The sequence below is a fragment of the Rhamphochromis sp. 'chilingali' genome (genome assembly GCF_963969265.1).
Source record: "Rhamphochromis sp. 'chilingali' genome assembly, chromosome: 1".
Lineage (NCBI taxonomy): Eukaryota > Metazoa > Chordata > Actinopteri > Cichliformes > Cichlidae > Rhamphochromis > Rhamphochromis sp. 'chilingali'.
Window position 1 is genome coordinate 42365070 of NC_137929.1, and position 18360 is coordinate 42383429.

Genomic DNA, 18360 nt, shown 5'->3' on the forward strand with positions numbered 1-18360 from the left:
AGTGAAAAGCCTTTGAGCAAAAAGTGCATTAATTCTCCTTGTGACACAAAAATCCACAAGGCTTGGTGAGTAAGATTTGCCCAGCAGATTACTTTCTGACAAAGAGCTAGAGTGGGACCGACTGCGAGTAGTTCCTACAACAAAAAAAGATACAGAACTCCATAAAAATTAAGTAAAATTTAAACGACATTCTAAGGAATCAAATACAAAATGCTTCTTATCACATTACAATTACTTTTCTACTCCTAATCAAGAATTAATATTTATGTTGAGATCTATATATGATTTATATATATGTACATGTATAAATTGCAAAAATCCATCAAATGTTTTGGTGTTTTCAGGTTTAACCTTTAAATTGTGACGTCCAGCTAAATAGATTCAATTTCAAATTAAAGGAGGCTGAATTTCTGGAGAGTACCTGTCGGGGAAAATCCAACCCTCTGCACCCTGTCGTCTTCAGTTACCCTTGAGGTGCAGTGATCGAGTTACTCCGTGCTAGAACACCAGGAATTTTAATTAGTCTTGATTAGACAGAAGCATACATCAAGACTGCTGCATTGAAAAACAACAACAATAACAAAAACAATCTATTTTTCTTCCCTCATCACTGTTTTCCTTTGTTCTGTTTCCTCCTCCTCGCCATCTTTCTTGCAACTCCTCGGTAAAATGCTGCAGCAGTGTGGTTTGAGAGATCGTAGTGGTTCTAAAATGACGGTCCACAGGGATGAAATTCCTCTAAATACCCAGTGCCTTCAACAGCATTAGGAGGCTGACAGTTTCTTTTTTTATATATATAGAGGAAATGGTGAATGAATACTCATAGCCTTCTCAGGATTCACTGTAATAATGTTCTGTCACCAGGTGTGTTTTCCCCTGAATATCAAAGTTCACACAAGATAAATTGGTGAAAGATTTTAATAGATGTGTCGACTGCTTCCTGAAGCTCTGACAGTCAGTGCTACAATGGCTGGTCTCTATAGGTGGCCGTGAGCTTTGATGAAAGCATTCATGTTCCACTCAGGATGATTTTATTAGCTTTCATGATCACATGGCATCGTTTTCAGGACCCACAAAATGACTTCAACACACCCAGGTTACCTTTCCGTTATCAGGACTCACTTAGCCTAACATCTGGAATAAGGATGAGCGGTCACACAAAGCTGGTTATCAACTCTAAGCTAACTCATGGTTTATCAGTCTGGCTATCAGCATCTGACCCATTCAGTTTAATTTTATTTGTATAGTGCAAAATCATGGGAGGTTACCACTGTTTGCTCACAGCAAGAAGGTCCTGGGTTCCACTCTGTGTGGAGTTTGTTTGCAGTTTGTTCTCTCTGGGTGCTGTGGTTTCCTCCCACAGTCCCAGAGACATGCAGTAAGTTGGGTAGGTTAATTGGTGATTGGTTGTCTTTCAGATTACCAGCCCTACTGTGGACTCTTAGTCCTGTTGACATCATTGTTTTGGCATCATTGTGAGACACTGTTCCTTGTTTCACTCCACAGAAATCATCTTTTCCGTGACTAGTTTCTCTCTATTTTCTCATCTCTCCTGCGGGTTTATCCAGCCCAGAAAATCACTGATGACTCCATCAACACCCCCCACCCTCCTGTGCTGTTCAGCGTCAGTCCCCAATCCTACATCAGCTTCCTGCTGCTGGGCCTGACCGTCGTCGTGTTCGGCGGCGTCTATCTCTGGATCCTCAGATACGTCTGCATCGGCTGCTGCCAGCCCATCGCAGTCGGCGTTGAGTCAGAATCCCTGGCAGGGATGGTGTGAAGTCATCAGCCCCTGTCTGATTGAGTTGGGCTGATACCAAGTCACACGGGACATTTACAGGTAAAAGACACGGCCTATCAGACTTGTCATACATTTTGCAAAGGGAAGTAGATGTCATTTGTGCTCCCATATACTTATTTTTTCAGTTCCAGAGCACTTAGTGACAGTGTCGATGCTGGAAAATAAGTAAGTAGGAGAAAAGTAGCTCTTTTGCTCTTACCTCTACACCCTGCTTACCTGATATCTGGCAAACATCTGTTGTACAGTATGCCTGAAAAATCGCTAAAAAGCTATTGAGCAGTGAATGTGAGACACAACTGTAAAGCTGGGTGGCAGAAATTTAAGACAACGTTCAGCTAATAAGATGATAAAATGTTTTGTGTGTTTTCTTTAGGGTTTTCTTTGTACACTGTTAAAAAAAACATCTCAAAAAAACGGTAATAGTCCAGCAGCTGGGGCGCCTAAATACTACCGTAAAATAACAGAAAATAACTTCCTCATAAAAATACGGTTATTTCCAGTAATGACAATACAGTTTGTTGCGCTAATTTTACATGGGATTCTGCCTTTTCCAAGTGCGTTTAGACATCAAATTAGGAACATTTTAACGTGATCAAACAATGAAATTACCTATAAACAAGGTCAATGAATGTGGCAATATGAATCATAATACGTAAATGTACAGAAATATACAGTTAAATAATAATGGATTGCATGCCCTGGGACAGACTGCCATATCGCGCCATCAGCCCATCACCAGTAGGCGAAGAGTCTTGACCACGGACACAATACCGAGAGTATCCGAGCCGGGGCTCGAACCGGCAACCTTCTGGTCACAAGGCGAACTGCCAACTCCTGAGCCACGATCGCCCTAAATAGCAATGATAATAATACTGTGATGTAACACAAGCTTATAGGAATCATGTTATATACTTTTCCATAGCATCACATTTGAATTCAACAGTTCAATCTTTCAAATAACGGACAGATATTTGTGAGATCATGATACATTTGTGAATGTGTTTTAACAATCTAAATATGCATATGTACAGACAGATACATTTAATAATCATGACAATTATGTTGTATTACATTACAGTGATTTAACGTTAATTTACATTTGAAATGTGAAATCACAGTCTATTTACGTAACGTTAATGATCTTCTAGAAGAACAGAACAAAACTGTAAAATGCAGTAATATACTTTTATATTAGGATTTTTTCCTACAGTGCTGCCATACCTGCGACCTTGTGGTTGTTAGTTCACATTCATTGGCCGATGCTTAGCGTCATGTTATTATGTGTCCCAACATCCAATGGCATGTCACATTGTTTTCATGGCCACACCCTCACCCAGGTGCAGAGGCCTCTTTCTGTTCAGGAATGTTGTGAATACTTTGACATTTATATTAATTGCAATTCCTACCTCTACATTTATTTTTTTTTAAAAATATAATTAGCACAGCGTGGCCGTGCAATGTTTTATATGTTTGTTTTTTTTCGTTTTTATTCCTATTAATTATATTTTCACTTGTTACCTCTGAATTATTGAATCAGACCTAGATGACATGAAATTTTCAGCACAATTATAATTCAAATACTCTCATTTTATATATTTTTCCATAGTATTACATTTGAATTTAACAGATCATTCTCTCACATAACAGACAAATATTCGTGAAATTATGATACATTTCTGAATGTATTTTTACAATCTCAATATGTATATGTACAAAAAAATATATTTAAAAAACAAGTAAATTGTGTTTTGCTATATTTACAGTGATGTTATGTTATTTTACCTTTGACATGTAAAATCACAGTCTACTTATGTAAATGTAATGATATTCTAGAAAGACAGTACAAAACTGTAAAATACACACTAAGATACTTTGACATTACTATTTTTTGGAACAGTGTAGTTTGGCTGTTTTATTTTGAAACCATTTTTAATTGTTTTCTTTTGTTACTTCCTGCCTTTCTCCTTCACAAGTGGGTTTTGTGTGTAAACAATTAGCCATTTAGTATTTTGTGGATTTATAATAATGATTTATAATGCTGTCCCCATTTTCTGTTGTCAAGTTAGTTTGTGTTTTGTTTTTGGTTCAGTATTATGTAAAAAAAAGAAAAATCCTTAAAAACATACTACAGTGTTTTGTTTTAAAACAAAGACATTTTCTATTATTTTTTCTCCATATATTTTACCCACATGGTTATTTTGACCATTTACACTCTTTATGGGGAAAATGTTTTTTTGTGAAAGTACAACCTGTTGATTTCTCTGTTCTTGGCATTTCTGCTCAGCTGAATGACACAAATAAATCTCCTTTTCTTCTTCAAACTTGCCTTGTGTGATTGGGTCCTGTGTAGGGTGACCAGATCACAGTCTAAAAGTAAATATAACGAGAATAAAGGGAAGCTGAAGTTTGTTCTTATTGTCTATATTATCTGTTAATTCCTCTGAGGAGGAGGAGGAGTATTTAATCAGTTCTGTTTATTAACAGTGTAGCATGCAATCGGATCAAGGTCACAATAAATGTGAAAATCAGAAAAAACTTTATATTACTCATGTTTTTTTAATGGATGGATATTCTAACTTCACAACAATATGCTACACCTTGGTGGACATCAATACCTTGGCTGGCTAAACATTTGATTTTGACCTTCATTTTTAGTGCCCAAATTTGAAGAAACCGTATCAAGTAATCTGTCATATGAAAAGCCATGGAGAGGGCAGTACGTAACATTTTCTTCTTTTGTTTTAAATGACATCATACAATCATCATATTGTAATAAAAACATCATTAAACACCAAAGTCGTTGTAAAAGTCGTTGTCCGTTGGGGGACTGCTTTTGTTCACTGTTGTTTCAGCTGCTGTTCTGCCTGGTAACAGCCTTTGGGCTTCAGTAACCTTCATTTTTCTTTAATAAAAAGTCTTCGCTTCATATATTATAGATTTTAGAGAAGTGCATGTCCTGCAGTGCAGAGCCAATCAAAATGTAGGACGTTGTCTCGATATGTGGTATTGGAGACGACGGATAAAAAGATGGAGCTCTGTTCACCCAGCCCTATGTGTTTGATCTACGTAAGTTTGTTACGACCAGACACACTTTTGACGTTACTCACATCATTTGATCAATGTGAATATTTATTATAGCATGTTTAATAATTCATGTGTTCATTATTAACTCATGGTCTCAAACTTAGAGGACACAGATTAAGCGTACTGAATGTAACCGAACAGTGTGTAAAACACAAGACATGGATTCAGTATCTATCAGGATCAAAGACCCCAAACCAGAGCTGCTAGCTTAGTGCTAACACACTCATTGTAACAGCCCCTGGCCTAATTAACTCCCACTGGTACAACTTGATACAAATTAGTGAGCTCAAGTGACTAATATGTGGCTGAAAATGAAATAATTTAAAAAGCTGAGCTGCTTACTCATGCATGGGTCCAATGATCCACATGAGTAATGGACCATAAGGTCTGACATCCACAGCACCGCAAGTTGCTGCATGGGTGTTACGGTTAGCGACTTCACTTCCTGAGAGAGCTCAGCAAGAACAACCCTGGTTAAACTCGGTTTAAGGTCATGCCAAAGCATCAGTTCAAGTCCACACTTTGACTGGGTCACTCCAAAACCTTCATTTTGTTTTTTTGTTTCTGTCTTTGAGTCATTCAGAGGTGGACTCGCTGGTGTGTTTCAGATCATTTCTTTGAGCTTCAGACTTAAGACTGATAATCCTGATGGGATAGCAAAATTAACAATTCCATCAAGTGCAGCAAGTCGTCCTGAAGCAGCAGAGCAGCCTGCGACCACTACACTATCACCACCACGTCTGACTGATGGTGTGATAGTCTTTTTTTGAAATTATGTGATTTTTACACCAAATGCAACAGGACTTAATCCTTCTAAAAAAAAAAAATCAGCTCTATATCTCGTCAGTCCACAGAATATTTTCCCAAAACTTTTGGGGATCACCAAGATGTTACTTGGTAAATGTGAGATGAGCCTTTGTGTTCTTCTTGATCAGAAGTGGTTTTCGTCCAGTCTCTTTCTTATTGTTGAATCATGAACTCTGGCCTTAACTTAGGCAAGTGAGGCCTGCAGGTCTCTACATGCTGTTCTGGGGTCTTTTACCTTAGAAATCCCTTTTTAAATCTTTCCAGACTGATGGATGTCAATGACTTTGTTTTTCAGCTGTTTCTTCAGATCATGGCGTGATCTAAAGTGTTGATTTGTGAGAGCTTTTTAACCTATTTCACGCAGCTTCACCAGTAATCAGGCCTGTGTGTGGTTTGTGAAACTGAGCTCAGCTTTCCAAAAAAAGGTGATCAGTGCTCATTTATGAATTAACAGGTAGGAATTACTTGTTCACAGATGGCCAGTTAGGTTCACATGTAATGAAATTAAAGGCTTTTGATTCTAATTCTAGAGTAAATGTAGATCTTCCTTGTTGAACATAAGCTTAATTTCAATTTATTTTAAGTAAGTCCTCTAAACTCTTTCCACCGCTCCACCTGAATCTCAGCCTCGTCTGAGTCCACTCTTCAATAAACAGCAAAACAACATTTCCCATGAACGACGAATCACCTTGCAGCCCACCTGAATAATGGACCCATGTCTGTGCAAGATGGAAGCTATTGAGTTTGCATCTTAATGGATCCAATTAAATTTGATCAGTCTCATAATTCATCAGCTTCGTATCTAGTAAAAGCTGTGGTAATGAATAAGTTATCTGAGAGAATTCCAACCAGGCATTTTACATTTTACCCTAGAATTAAGCACGCACGCACAAATCCACGGCGTCTTACACACATGAACGTGTTCAATGAAGAACATAATCTGAAAGCTGTGGAGTGAATGAAGGACAGTTTTGAGGGTTTGTGTTGACAGCTTTTAGTTTTCAACATTTATAGCTCAGACTGTTCTCCTCAATGCAAGCTAGACGTGACTGACAGGCTGCACACTAATGAAATATGAGCGACACAGCAGGAAAATTGACTGAACCGCGCTTCGCAGCAAAGATGGACAATGACCCCGAACATATTGCAACTCAAAGCAAAGAAGTGGAATATTGGAGCAAATGGAGCTGCATTTCGCTCATGATGAAGCTACGGCACAATGATCCATAAACAAAACAAACAGCTGAAGAGGGAAACCGCCGAGGCTCGGCAAAGCATCACAAAACACGAAAGCCTTTCTCTGGTGACATCTCAGTCGCTGCCTGCAAAGAATTCTCAACAGAGTATTAAAAATAAACAGCTAATTTATGATTATGCTAATTCATTCCCTGCCATCTGAAAAAGGAGCACTGTGGCTGTAATTACTCAAAGGTTAATGATATGTGTTTGTTCAACCCCTCCAATTATAGCTGAGTGTCTAAACTTCAGAATGCTTCATTTCATGTGGAAACCGTGGCAGGAAATTAAAATCATGTGGTGCTTTTATAAGGACTTACAGATGCATAAATGATAAAAAAAAGTGGTCTTTTTAGCAGGTTGCTAGGTGGTTGTTGAAAAATACGATGACATCATAATGCATGACGTGAATAATAACCTTCAGGGACGTAAGGTGTACCTGTGTAACAATTCAACTCAATTTTATTTATAAAGAGCCAAATCACAACAACAGTCGCCTCAAGGCGCTTTATATTGTACAGTAGATACAGAGAAAAACCCAACAATCATATGACCACCTGAGCAAGCACTTTGGCAACAGTGGGAAGGAAAAACTCCCTTTTAACAGGAAGAAACCTCCAGCAGAACCAGGCTCAGGGAGGGACGGCCATCTGCTGCGACCGGTTGGGGTGAGAGAAGGAAGACAGGATAAAAGACATGCTGTGGAAGAGAGACAGAGGTTAATAACAGATATGATTCAATGCAGAGAGGTCTGTTAATACATAGTGAGTGAGAAAGGTGACTGGAAAGGAAAAACTCAGTGCATCATGGGAATCCCCCGGCAGCCTACGTCTACTGCAGCATAACTAAGGGAGGATTCAGGGTCACCTGGTCCAGCCCTAACTATATGCTTTAGCAAAAAGGAAAGTTTTAAGCCTAATCTTGAAAGTAGAGATAGTGTCTGTCTCCCGAATCCAAACTGGAAGCTGGTTCCACAGAAGAGGAGCCTGAAAACTGAAAACTGAAGGCTCTCCCTCCCATTCTACTTTTAAATACTCTAGAAACAACAAGTAGGCCTGCAGAGCGAGAGCGAAGTGCTCTAATAGGGTGATATGGTACTACAAGGTCATTAAGATAAGATGGGGCCTGATTATTTAAGACCTTGTATGTGAGGAGCAGGATTTTGAATTCAATTCTGGATTTAACAGGAAGCCAATGAAGGGAAGCCAAAACAGGAGAAATCTGCTCTCTCTTTCTAGTCCCTGTCAGTCCCTGTGTGTGCCAGGTTCGGTTCCTGTCTGTGTAGGAGTTTGCAGGCAAACAGACAGACAGAGATTTGATATTTTAAACTAAAATTCTCACACCTTACTAACTCGTGGCCACAACTTCATTATCTAATACTCACACACTATTAACTCGTAGACGTGCAATCACATTAGAAGCCCTCACCGGAGGGCTTCTAAATCTGAAAAAAAGGTGCAACATAAACAAAGTGTGATTGATTTGATACCCACCCTACCCACAGTGAATCGAGACAAGGGAACAGATGGAAGGCTTATGCCCTACTAGAAAATGCAAAATTGATTATCATTTATTATAGCAGCCCATTGTAGGGAAAAATGATTGCGGGTGGAGGAAAAAAATCCAGAGGGGGAAAAAAAATGATGATTACGGAGAAACCACAAGAAGGAGATGTAGCCCTTGGAGCCAAAGTGGAGTGCGTACATTATAATTAGGGATGGATTAACAAACGGGCGTGCTGAGCACAGACCCGGGGAGTCCTAGAGACCCCTGAGTTGCAGCCGTGTTTGTAGTTTCTGGTATAAAAACTGCTCTTTAGGAGGTCAGAGAGCTCCATCATGGCAAAAGAATGATGCTGAGCAGAATATGAACCTCACAGGAAGCAACTGTCTGCTGTGTGGATGCCACTGCATGTTTATTTTAGTGTTTTTTCCTTATAAGCAGTTTACTACTATGAAACAGAACCCAGGTCATCACCTCTGTAACCTGAAACCAGTTTCTTGCCTTTATTGAACTAAGTCAAATGATCAGCTTTGTCAGAATTCCTCGGTTCCTTGCAGTGAAAAATTATGGGCAGGCTTCTGTACTATTTAAAAGCGGCATTTTCAATTTTATCCACTTTGGAGAGCATTATCTTGACCAAAAACACCGTCTCAATGTGGACAGAAGGCCAAAACGGAGAGAAAAAGATGCGTTTTCAAACAAAAATGTATTAGCGTGGACATGGCCGAAGATGCACTTAGAAACCGTGGGAAGGAAGAACTCCATTTTAACAGGAAGAGATATTGAGCATTCTTTGTAATTGTCTTCTTAGTCTCACCTGTTAACCATACTTGTTCCCAACCTGTGCAGGTCTGGTCTAATCAGCTAACCTACCTCAAACAACACCTGCATTGCTGTATTCAGGGTTTGGAGTAAAGTGACCACTAACCACGTGATGTTAACTTGTCCGCCACTTTGGACGTGTGACAATTATGGTGGCATTGCAGGAAGTAGTGAATAAGGACCGAGCCACACAGACCTAGACACTAGCACCCTTTGAATCAGGTTGGCAGCGGCGCGAAGGCATAAATTTTACTTTGAAGGTGAAGTTTCTCCATTTTCCGAGGTTGCGTCACAGTTTTATTACCGCTCAGGTAGCAGTTAGCGAGTTTTTGCAAACAAACATGGCAAACTACGGGCAACCAAAGAAATCGGTAAGAGGTTTTCGGTGCAGCACTTTCTTTGCATACGATTTCATCCAGTCAGAGCCTTATATGGCACTTTTCTACTCGAACACTCAAAGAGCTTTGTACATTCAAACAAGCAGTTTGCTCAAAGCTTAATCGCTTTCTGTATAACAGTCACAATCCAATGAACACATCAGAGAACCACTTGGGGTTCAATATCTTGCCCAAGGATACTTTGGCATGCAGGGATTGAACCTCGAACGGTTCGATTAATAGATGAACTGCTCTACCTCTGAGTTCGACCCACCCCAAATATAGTAATGTGCACATGTCAGTGGGAAACCTCAAAGGGACCACTGCCTGTTAGTGAATAAATATCTATTTGGATTGGGATTTTTTTCCCTCGTGGTTCTTTTCAGGACCCAAGAATTTAACAGCCAGCATAAAGCTCAACTCTGATTGGATGCGTCAGTCGCTACAGAGGTCCTGGGACATGGCGGCTCCACTCCTGCCCGAACCTTCTTCCTCACAAAGCACCAGAGACCACCACACAACAATCATCATCATCTTCTTTTCTTCTTCTTTGAGTTGCTCCGTTCAAGCGTCATCACAGCAGCTCGTCTTCATTTCATGCATGACCTTAAAACAACTGAAATAACCATCATCGCTTCTAAAGTAATGATCTGCACTTTTTGCATTTTGCAACTTTTTATGTTCTTGTAAGAGTTTGTATTCATTTAAGAAAAAATCTGCATTTTATAATAAAAATTTACAAAAATCATGCATTTAAAATGCTTTCAGTGCTGCGAGGTACCTCGTCTTGTCTGTCTGGTCTCATCATCTACTTTGGAGGAAGCTATTTGCTCGTGCACACGCCTCAGTTACTGAAGCGTAAAGGTCAAGTCACCTAAGAGCTGTTATGCATCACACCCCGCCTGAAGCCGAGGCACGCCATCGATCCCAGGCATGGTAATCACACTGAAAACCATGCCACCTGACACGCCGTAGCCCATTTACACATCGCACATGAAGCGCGAGCACCTCGGGGTGCTCTGCTGTCCGTCTTTGTCTCTGACAGGGCTGTCCCCTCCCTGCTGCCCCGTAATGGATTTACTCCCATCTCTCCGAGCACGTTGGCCTTGGGGCAAAGCATTGGCTCGGCCCCTGATTGACAGCTGCTGATAGCGGGTTGAGAGCTTGTTGCCAGGGGCTACAGGGGGACACCCTGCATCCACACATGCAGTTGCCATGGAAATAGGGAGTTCAGGCCTTCTGCCTGCAGATGGCAACGCTGCACTCCGAGTCAGGAGGGAGATGAGACCGGGGTATGAGGGCGGCACGGCGAATCGGCGGCTGTCTCTCAAAGAGAGAGCGTGGGTTTGATTTTGCGGTTTGCACAGTTCACCCCGGCTTCACCTCAGAACCCCCCCAGGTGCTGCTTTCAATTACACGCACATCAGGTGGAGAATCTGCACATTTGCACTCTTCCTAGGCATGGGTGAAAATGTCTGCTGCCGGTCTCTGCGCTGCTGCACATCAATCCTTCATTTTTTCCCCTCTTCTGTACATTATCTGATCTTTTTTTATCGCTCAACACTGCAACTGCTGCAAGAGCATAAAAAACAAACCATCTATTAAAAATCACAAAAAGCCGATCCTGTGCTGTTTCTCAGCTGTTAGGCCACACGAGACAGGCTGTTTTTCCCCGGCTCCCTTCTGCTGTCTGACACAGGCCATGTGAACCTGTGAACTGAACCATATTTGGAAGGGGTGTGTGCACGCAGCTCTAACCACTTCCATTTACAGTGGCTTCATATCTGATTTCCTCCTCAGCATGCACATTTTTCCCACCCAGATGAGCAAAGTCAGGCTGACAGCTACTCGTACGTGGAACACAGTTTCAGCTTCTGTTTCACATTCAATTCCTCTGGCTGTCTCTGTGTGGACAGGAGTCATCAACAGCTTGGAGGGTTTCTTTCTCTTTCTCTCATACACACACATCTGTAATGGGCAGGAGAGGAGAAGGGAAGCAAGTTGAGGTGAAACCCACCACTGTTCCCATGTAGTCACCCTCTGCTGCTGCTGCTGCTGCTGCTGCTGGGGTCAGTTTGCAGTATTTCCCACCTGAGTGACAAATACTGCAAAGCACTACTGGTTCTGTGAAGCTCAGAAGAAACAGAGCCCCTCTGCATGTCTCACATCTCCCGTCCTTATGCACTCTCCTCAGCCCGGGATTATTGCATTGTGACAGGCTGCTTACATGCAAGCAGCTGTAATGAGCGTGAACCACTTGAAGCTTAGAAGAAACAGCAGCATTGCATCTGATTGCATCCTCCGAGCTGCTCCGTGAGAAACGCAGTCAGCTGCCTCCGGATATTTGATTTATTCAGCTCTCAGATCCGGTGCGTTACCCACCGGGCGGTGCGCTGTGCAGCAAGCGCGGTTCCCACTGATCTTTCAGTACACCGTGTTCCATATAGTGTGGAGTCAAACAAGGACACGGCGTCTGAGGAATCACTTAATACCACCTTAAATTTGGATTAAATTTGCATAATAGTGTTTTAACAGAGAAACGCCGGGACAGTTTGTTGTTGCTGTGCAGCAGAAAAGCCTCCAAAGTGCAGAAACACGTCACGCTTCGTGTTTTTCTCGCACACATTCCGCTACAATTTAAAGCGTGATACCTTAAAGGCTTCACACACTCCTTTGGTTCCTGGCCAATAGGTTTCGGAGGCGTTCAGGAACTGTGGGGAATATAGCAACTCTTCAGCGAGCCTTCATTGATGAGCAAGACCAAAAAAAGTCACTAAACTCCTTTTTTATGGAGGCTTGCATTCGCCGAACAAAACAAACAAACAAAGAAACTAGAGTTGTTATCGCAGAATCTCAAGTTCCATTTATTTTTCGACTTATTAGTTACAAATCATTTTCTTTCAGTTTTAACTTAATCAGTCGACATTTCAAGTCGTTTCCTCTTTCTTTTAGTTATTTTTTAAATTCACAGTTATATTCTCAATAATAACTCTAAATTTTAATTTATTTTAAAGGGTTTTTTTCCCCTCAGTAGGTTCAGCTTGTAAATCAATATTTTTTGAACTACCTGAATCAACATTTTGAGATAATAACCTGATTTTCTAAATTAATTATGGATATTAATAGACTTAGTCACAGTAGGCTTGGTTTGGCTTTGAGTAATTTTAATGTCAATGTACAGAATGACCACAGACTGTATATAAAAGATGGAACTAGCCACTGTAATATCAGTTACTGGTTTCTGGACAATATCAGTTTATTTATTTATTTATTCATTTTTTATCTTGGACTCAGGAGTAACCAGAGGTTTGGACAAAAGCTAGTGGTGCTAAGCTATCAACTCATTTTAGCAAGCCCGGTTACCAAGTTAAATCCACTAACTGTCCACCTCAATGACTGATTCTTCAGATGTGTTTTATGTATATGTATCACATGGACATTTAGCTTGTAGCTGATGAAGGTGGTTGATGGTCTGTATTGCACAGTATTAGACACATATTCAGATTAGATCCATGATGCGTCATGGAGGGACGCATCATGGATCTAGTAACTCCAGTTAGCTGAGGTCTACTTTACAGAATGAGTATCCTTGGGCAAGATACTAACCCCATGTTTGCCTACTGGTGGTGGTCAGAGGGCCCGGTGGCGCCTGTGTCCGGCAGCCTCGCCTCTGGCAGCATGGCAGTAATCGTACTTAGTATTTCAAATGACATTAAAGTAACATAAAACAGGTCCCGTTGCAGCAATGTTAAAAAAATAATTTTGTGAATTTGTTACATTTATGAAGTGATTGAGGTTACATTTCATAAAGTCTCACTGTGACATTATTTTTTCTATAACGTTTTTTAAAAAAGTGCTTGTGTGGTTAATTTGTGAACACAGAGCAATGCTGTCACAACGCTGAGTGTTGCAAACATATCAGTTTATGACCAAATACAACAGTTGCATTATGTAATGTGCTTCTAGGCTTCTAGTGTTTTCTAGAGCTGCCTATTTTTGGGACACCTTTCCCCTAAATAAATGAGGTATTTAAGACAAAAAAACTCCTTTATTTATAACCACCCATCTGTTATCAAGGGGGAAACTATCCAGGGAAATATGTCTGTGAAGGTTCTCAGTCATCCAGGTCATCGTAGTCAAAGGAGCTTGCAAAGAAAAGTGTCTGGCTCAGGGGATTAGAGGATCATCAGGGGGTCCTTTTGTCCCTCCCACTAGGTTTATATCTGGGACTCTCCACCATTTGACCTCAGAACTGAAGAAGCTTCTCAGATGAGAGGTGAAACGTCTTCAAGTAACTTAAAGAAGTCCAGACGCTTTTCTTTGCAAGCTCCTTTGACTATCCAGGGAAACTGTTTAGTGCACTATCATTCTTCATGTAAACATGCGTTTTAACTTGAACACTTTAAATGAGATCTGTGCGAAGAACCTGGACGTCACGAGCCACCGCTCGAGAACGAGGTGGGATTGTAGGTATGCGGATTCCCAGCCAAAGGAGGGGATGCGTGAACGCAGCACAGTTGTGAGATCAGCTGATTTTTTACGCTGCCATTTTGTCCAGCACAGGAGCGAGCATTCAGTCAGTCAGTGAGTGCGCAAAGAGAAACCACTGGCGAGACTTTCCATACGGCGGCACCGGACCGAACTGTCGGTAAGAAAAATAAAAAAAATAAAAAAGAACTACGGGAGCCAGTAATGTGGTGACGGCAGACGGAGGGAAGCACCAAACTGAGCCCGAGGACCGTGAAGGGAAACAGGCGAGCTAAGGGAGCTGTCAGGGAGGTTTTTTTTGTTTCTTTCTTTTTTTAAACTCAGCGGCTCCGCCGGCTCGGCTCCCCGGTCACAGACCACAGGAACCCGCTTTCTCTCTACCCGCCCGCCTGGCTGGTTGGCTTTAGCTAACCCTGCTAGCATCTCGGCTAACCCCCACCGCCGCTCCTCGCGTCTCCTCTCACCGTGGGAAACTGCAACTGTCCCGGCTGTCAGTGTCACACCGTCCTCCTGTAAACTTCAAACAATGCGCTGCTCCTGTCTGAGAGACTTTTTACGCCCAAGGGACGATTTAACGCACGCTTCGCCAAGCGACCAGTGATAGCTGAGCTGCGGTCCAAGCTAACAAGTTGACGTGGAAGAGGAACTCTATTTTTTTTTTAAACTGTTTTCCAAGCTGTGATTTCACCAGGATTACTTTCCCCCTCTGCCCTGCCCGAGTTGGACTCGACTTTTTGGTGACTCCGGGTTACAAAGCAGCCAGTTAGCTATGTTTATTTGTGGCCAGAAAGTAATTTCAAGTGTTTGCGGATTCCACAGTGGGACTCTCTCTTGGTTCGAGTACTGCAACGGAAACATTAGCTAACACAGACTGGCTCGTGTTGTGTTTACTGCATAAATAGATAGACGGAACAAACAGTTGCCAAACATTTTTTTGTTTCATTTTTAAATTCAGATTGTAGTTAAACAGATTGTTCTTGTACCTGTCGTGAGCAGACATTGCTGCACAGGTTGTGTGGAAGACAGTGTGTGTCTGAGGGTGTGTGATCCCTGCTCTCTGTTACCTCCACTTGACAGTGAAGTCACGTTGAGTTGATCCATTGATCGGATCGTTATTGTACTATTTTCGCTGATTGAAGGGGGGGGAAAGAAAAAAGTCGGTGCGATGTCGGGCCAATCTATCACGGATCGGATCACAGCAGCTCAGCACAGCATGACCGGGTCAGCTATCAGCAAGGCTGTGTGCAAAGCCACCACGCATGAAGTGAGCGGACCGAAGAAGAAGCACCTTGACTGTGAGTAGACCCCCCTCCACACATCATTCCCCTCCCCTTGTATCTGTCCTCTTCTTCACTGTAACCTGGCTGTGGTTGGACAGTCCAGTCCAATCAGCTAGATTAGACAGCAAATGGTTTTCTGTCACATATGTGTATGGCTGTAATGGCTGGTGCTCCTGTTAAAGATCCAGAACGTTTCAAGTCAAAATCCCAGGCTTGGCAGTGGTTGAAACCCTCATTTTTTTTCTACTCTTGGCTCTCTATGACATCACTGAGAGATACTATCCCTAATATGGGCTTCTCTGGAATGAGCACCTCCTGCCCCACCCTCCACCAATGAAATCGGAAGCCCTACAAGCTGCATTTGCTTCAATGGGCACTTGATGCTGGCTTCATAGACCCCCATGTTAAAATATCCAACTTTACAGTAAAAATAAATAGTGTTGTGGTTTACATATTTGCCAGGGACCATGGAGAGTTTTCACACTCTTAAAGGCCACTAGTTACATCACACAGTGAGATTAATAGACAACCAAGTGCACTTATGCTTGCCATATAGCTCTTCTATACAGCAAAGCTTTCAAGGTTACAAAAATGGAGAGGTGCACAACTGGCTAAAACGATGCCAAAACGTGGCTTGTGCCAGCAGATGTGATGCCACTTATGCCATACGCCGCTGGTCGGAAGGGCGAGCATAGTGGACCCCTTAAGTCGTACCCCTCAAAGGTGTATGCTCAGCCTCACTGCCACAAAATAAAATCACTGAAGTGGGTTGTTTGAACCCATTTGTGCTGTTGGTGCCTTTATAATTATGATGGCAGTAACCAAAATGCCAACATTGAGGCTTGAAACTTGCAAGTTGAACACCACTGGGTGACTTCAAAGTGGCTACATTGGTCTTTTTTACTGACTGTGGATCAAACCTTCTGTTTGTGAGAAGCAGCCAATCAGAGGAAAGTTGGCGTTTAAAGGGAGAGGAAGTAGAACAGCTTATTTCAGCATTTATTTTGAATGGTCGGTCATGCAAAGCTGTGCTATATTCATGTGATTTGCAAAGCACAGAACTGTGTGCATATGTTTCCTGGTGACTGCAGCAAAGAAGCGACTGAGGTGTAACTTTCATTGGGTTCATGTCCTCAGGAATGGAGAGGAGGCATCACAGCCAGCAGGTGAAGCAGTCTCTAGATGTCCCTGCTGTTTTTTGAAATGTGTCATTCCTGATTTGTTCAGTCAGTCTCTCAGGCATTCAAACTACAGTTGGGAGAACATCTGAACATCAAGCCAGCTCACTGTTTTAGATGATGTGTCACTCTGGAAGGTGTTGAAAAGTTTACTCTCGACTTTTTGGCCATCCTTTTTTATAAAATTCACCCACGCCGGTGACTTCTGAGACAATATGCTGCTTAGTTTGAAGTCGACTCTGACTGGAACCTTAAATAGATTAGACCTGGCACTCTCTGTTAGGTTAGGCGAGTACAAAGCTGTGAAGAAAAAAAAAAAAATTCACAGCTTCTCTCGTCTTCCTGTCGCCAAAAATAATAGATCAGTCCTGAAAGATTGGACAAGTAGGCTCTCGTCTACAGTTCTGTGTAAAATGAGTTCTTAAAACTCAGAGATGCTAAGTTTTACTATCAAAGATGGGGATACACTCATACATCAGATAACTGTTAAATGATATCAGCTCATCATCAAGCACAGTTTACTGATGTCAGTGGCTGATAGCTTTCTTTGTCGCATAAATTGTGGGCATAACTCTAGGAATGGGTGGAAAATCGATTCAGCACAGTGTCTCAATATTGAATTGATAGAGAGACACCAAATATCAATATTTTATTCAATAAATCCAAATAAATAAACTAAAATACTCTGGGAATACTACTCTACTAACAAGACGACCCATCTCACTTCCCTCCTGAAATAGGTTCAGCTAAGGCATCAAACACATTTTGCTTGGCAGAATATATGAATACCAACTTGACCCCATTCAATCGTAGACTGATATCGGTCTGTTTCTCTACTAGTTAAATGTTCTGTGTGGAACATTGCTGGAAGAATTTCAAACACACCATGTACTTTCGTGAAGAATAGCTTTTGTTTCCAGAGAGGGTAACAAATAAGAAAACAAATAAAAATAAGGTCCATGTTGATGTTGGTCAAGATTTTCACAGTTGGTGTGTCCCGAACCCAAAATGCCAAACAAACCATAGAATTGTCACATTTCAGGACCTTAGACCTGGATGTTTGAGTTTTATTGCTTGAAAATGGGTGAAATCTATCAAATAGGAATTTAAAAAAAAAAAAAAAAAAAAAAAGTTAACTGTTTCCCTATGATAGCAAGAATTCCTTAGCTATCTTAACTATAATCACTTCCCGTCTGTTCTGGAGAACCACCAAATGCCTTTTTAATGAAAAGCTTTGATAGTTTGTTTATTTGTTTAATCATGTTAGAATATTTCAGCCTTCTTGAGCTCCCTAAACAGCATTTAAGAGCTTAAAACCATAGATCTGTCAGGGTCGGGCCAAGGTCAGTTTGAAATGAGGTGGTGTTTGAGTTAGGCACTACACCCAACATTGGTTATAGATAGACACTTAAAACAAGAAGTTAGGGTTAGGTCAAGCTGTTGGGTTAGCTTTAAATGCCATTGTTGGTTAGGGTTGGACACCACACCCAATGTGTTGAAGGTCAGGTTAAACTGTTGGGTCACATGTAATTGAGTTTCGTAAGCTAGGTTTGGATACAAAACCCAAGGTGGTTGGACTTAGGTTCAGAGTCGGCAGCTGACCATTTAAACTGGAGAGTAATTGGCTTAAGCCTCTTTGCTGTTCTAACCAAAAACAACTATATACACCTAATATACTAAGAGAGAAACGTAGCCACCCAAAATGATAAAAGCCCCAACCAGTCAGGGCAGATGATTGCCCGTCCTTAAGCCTACTTCTGGTGTAAGGTTCTTCCTATTAAAAG

General features: G+C 41.5%; 1 protein-coding gene across 2 annotated transcripts in view; it reads left to right on the top strand.

Moving 5' to 3' along the window:
• Positions 1–13894: 13894 nt before the first annotated feature.
• Positions 13895–18360, top strand: part of LOC308402332 (phosphatidylinositol-binding clathrin assembly protein) — a 117765-nt gene continuing 113299 nt past the window's right edge. For both annotated transcript variants that reach the window (XM_080891081.1, XM_080891082.1), the window contains exon 1: positions 13895–15413. In XM_080891081.1, the coding sequence (XP_080747207.1) occupies positions 15284–15413 (130 nt within the window). In that variant the 5' untranslated portion in view covers positions 13895–15283. The remainder of the gene's footprint in view (positions 15414–18360) is intronic.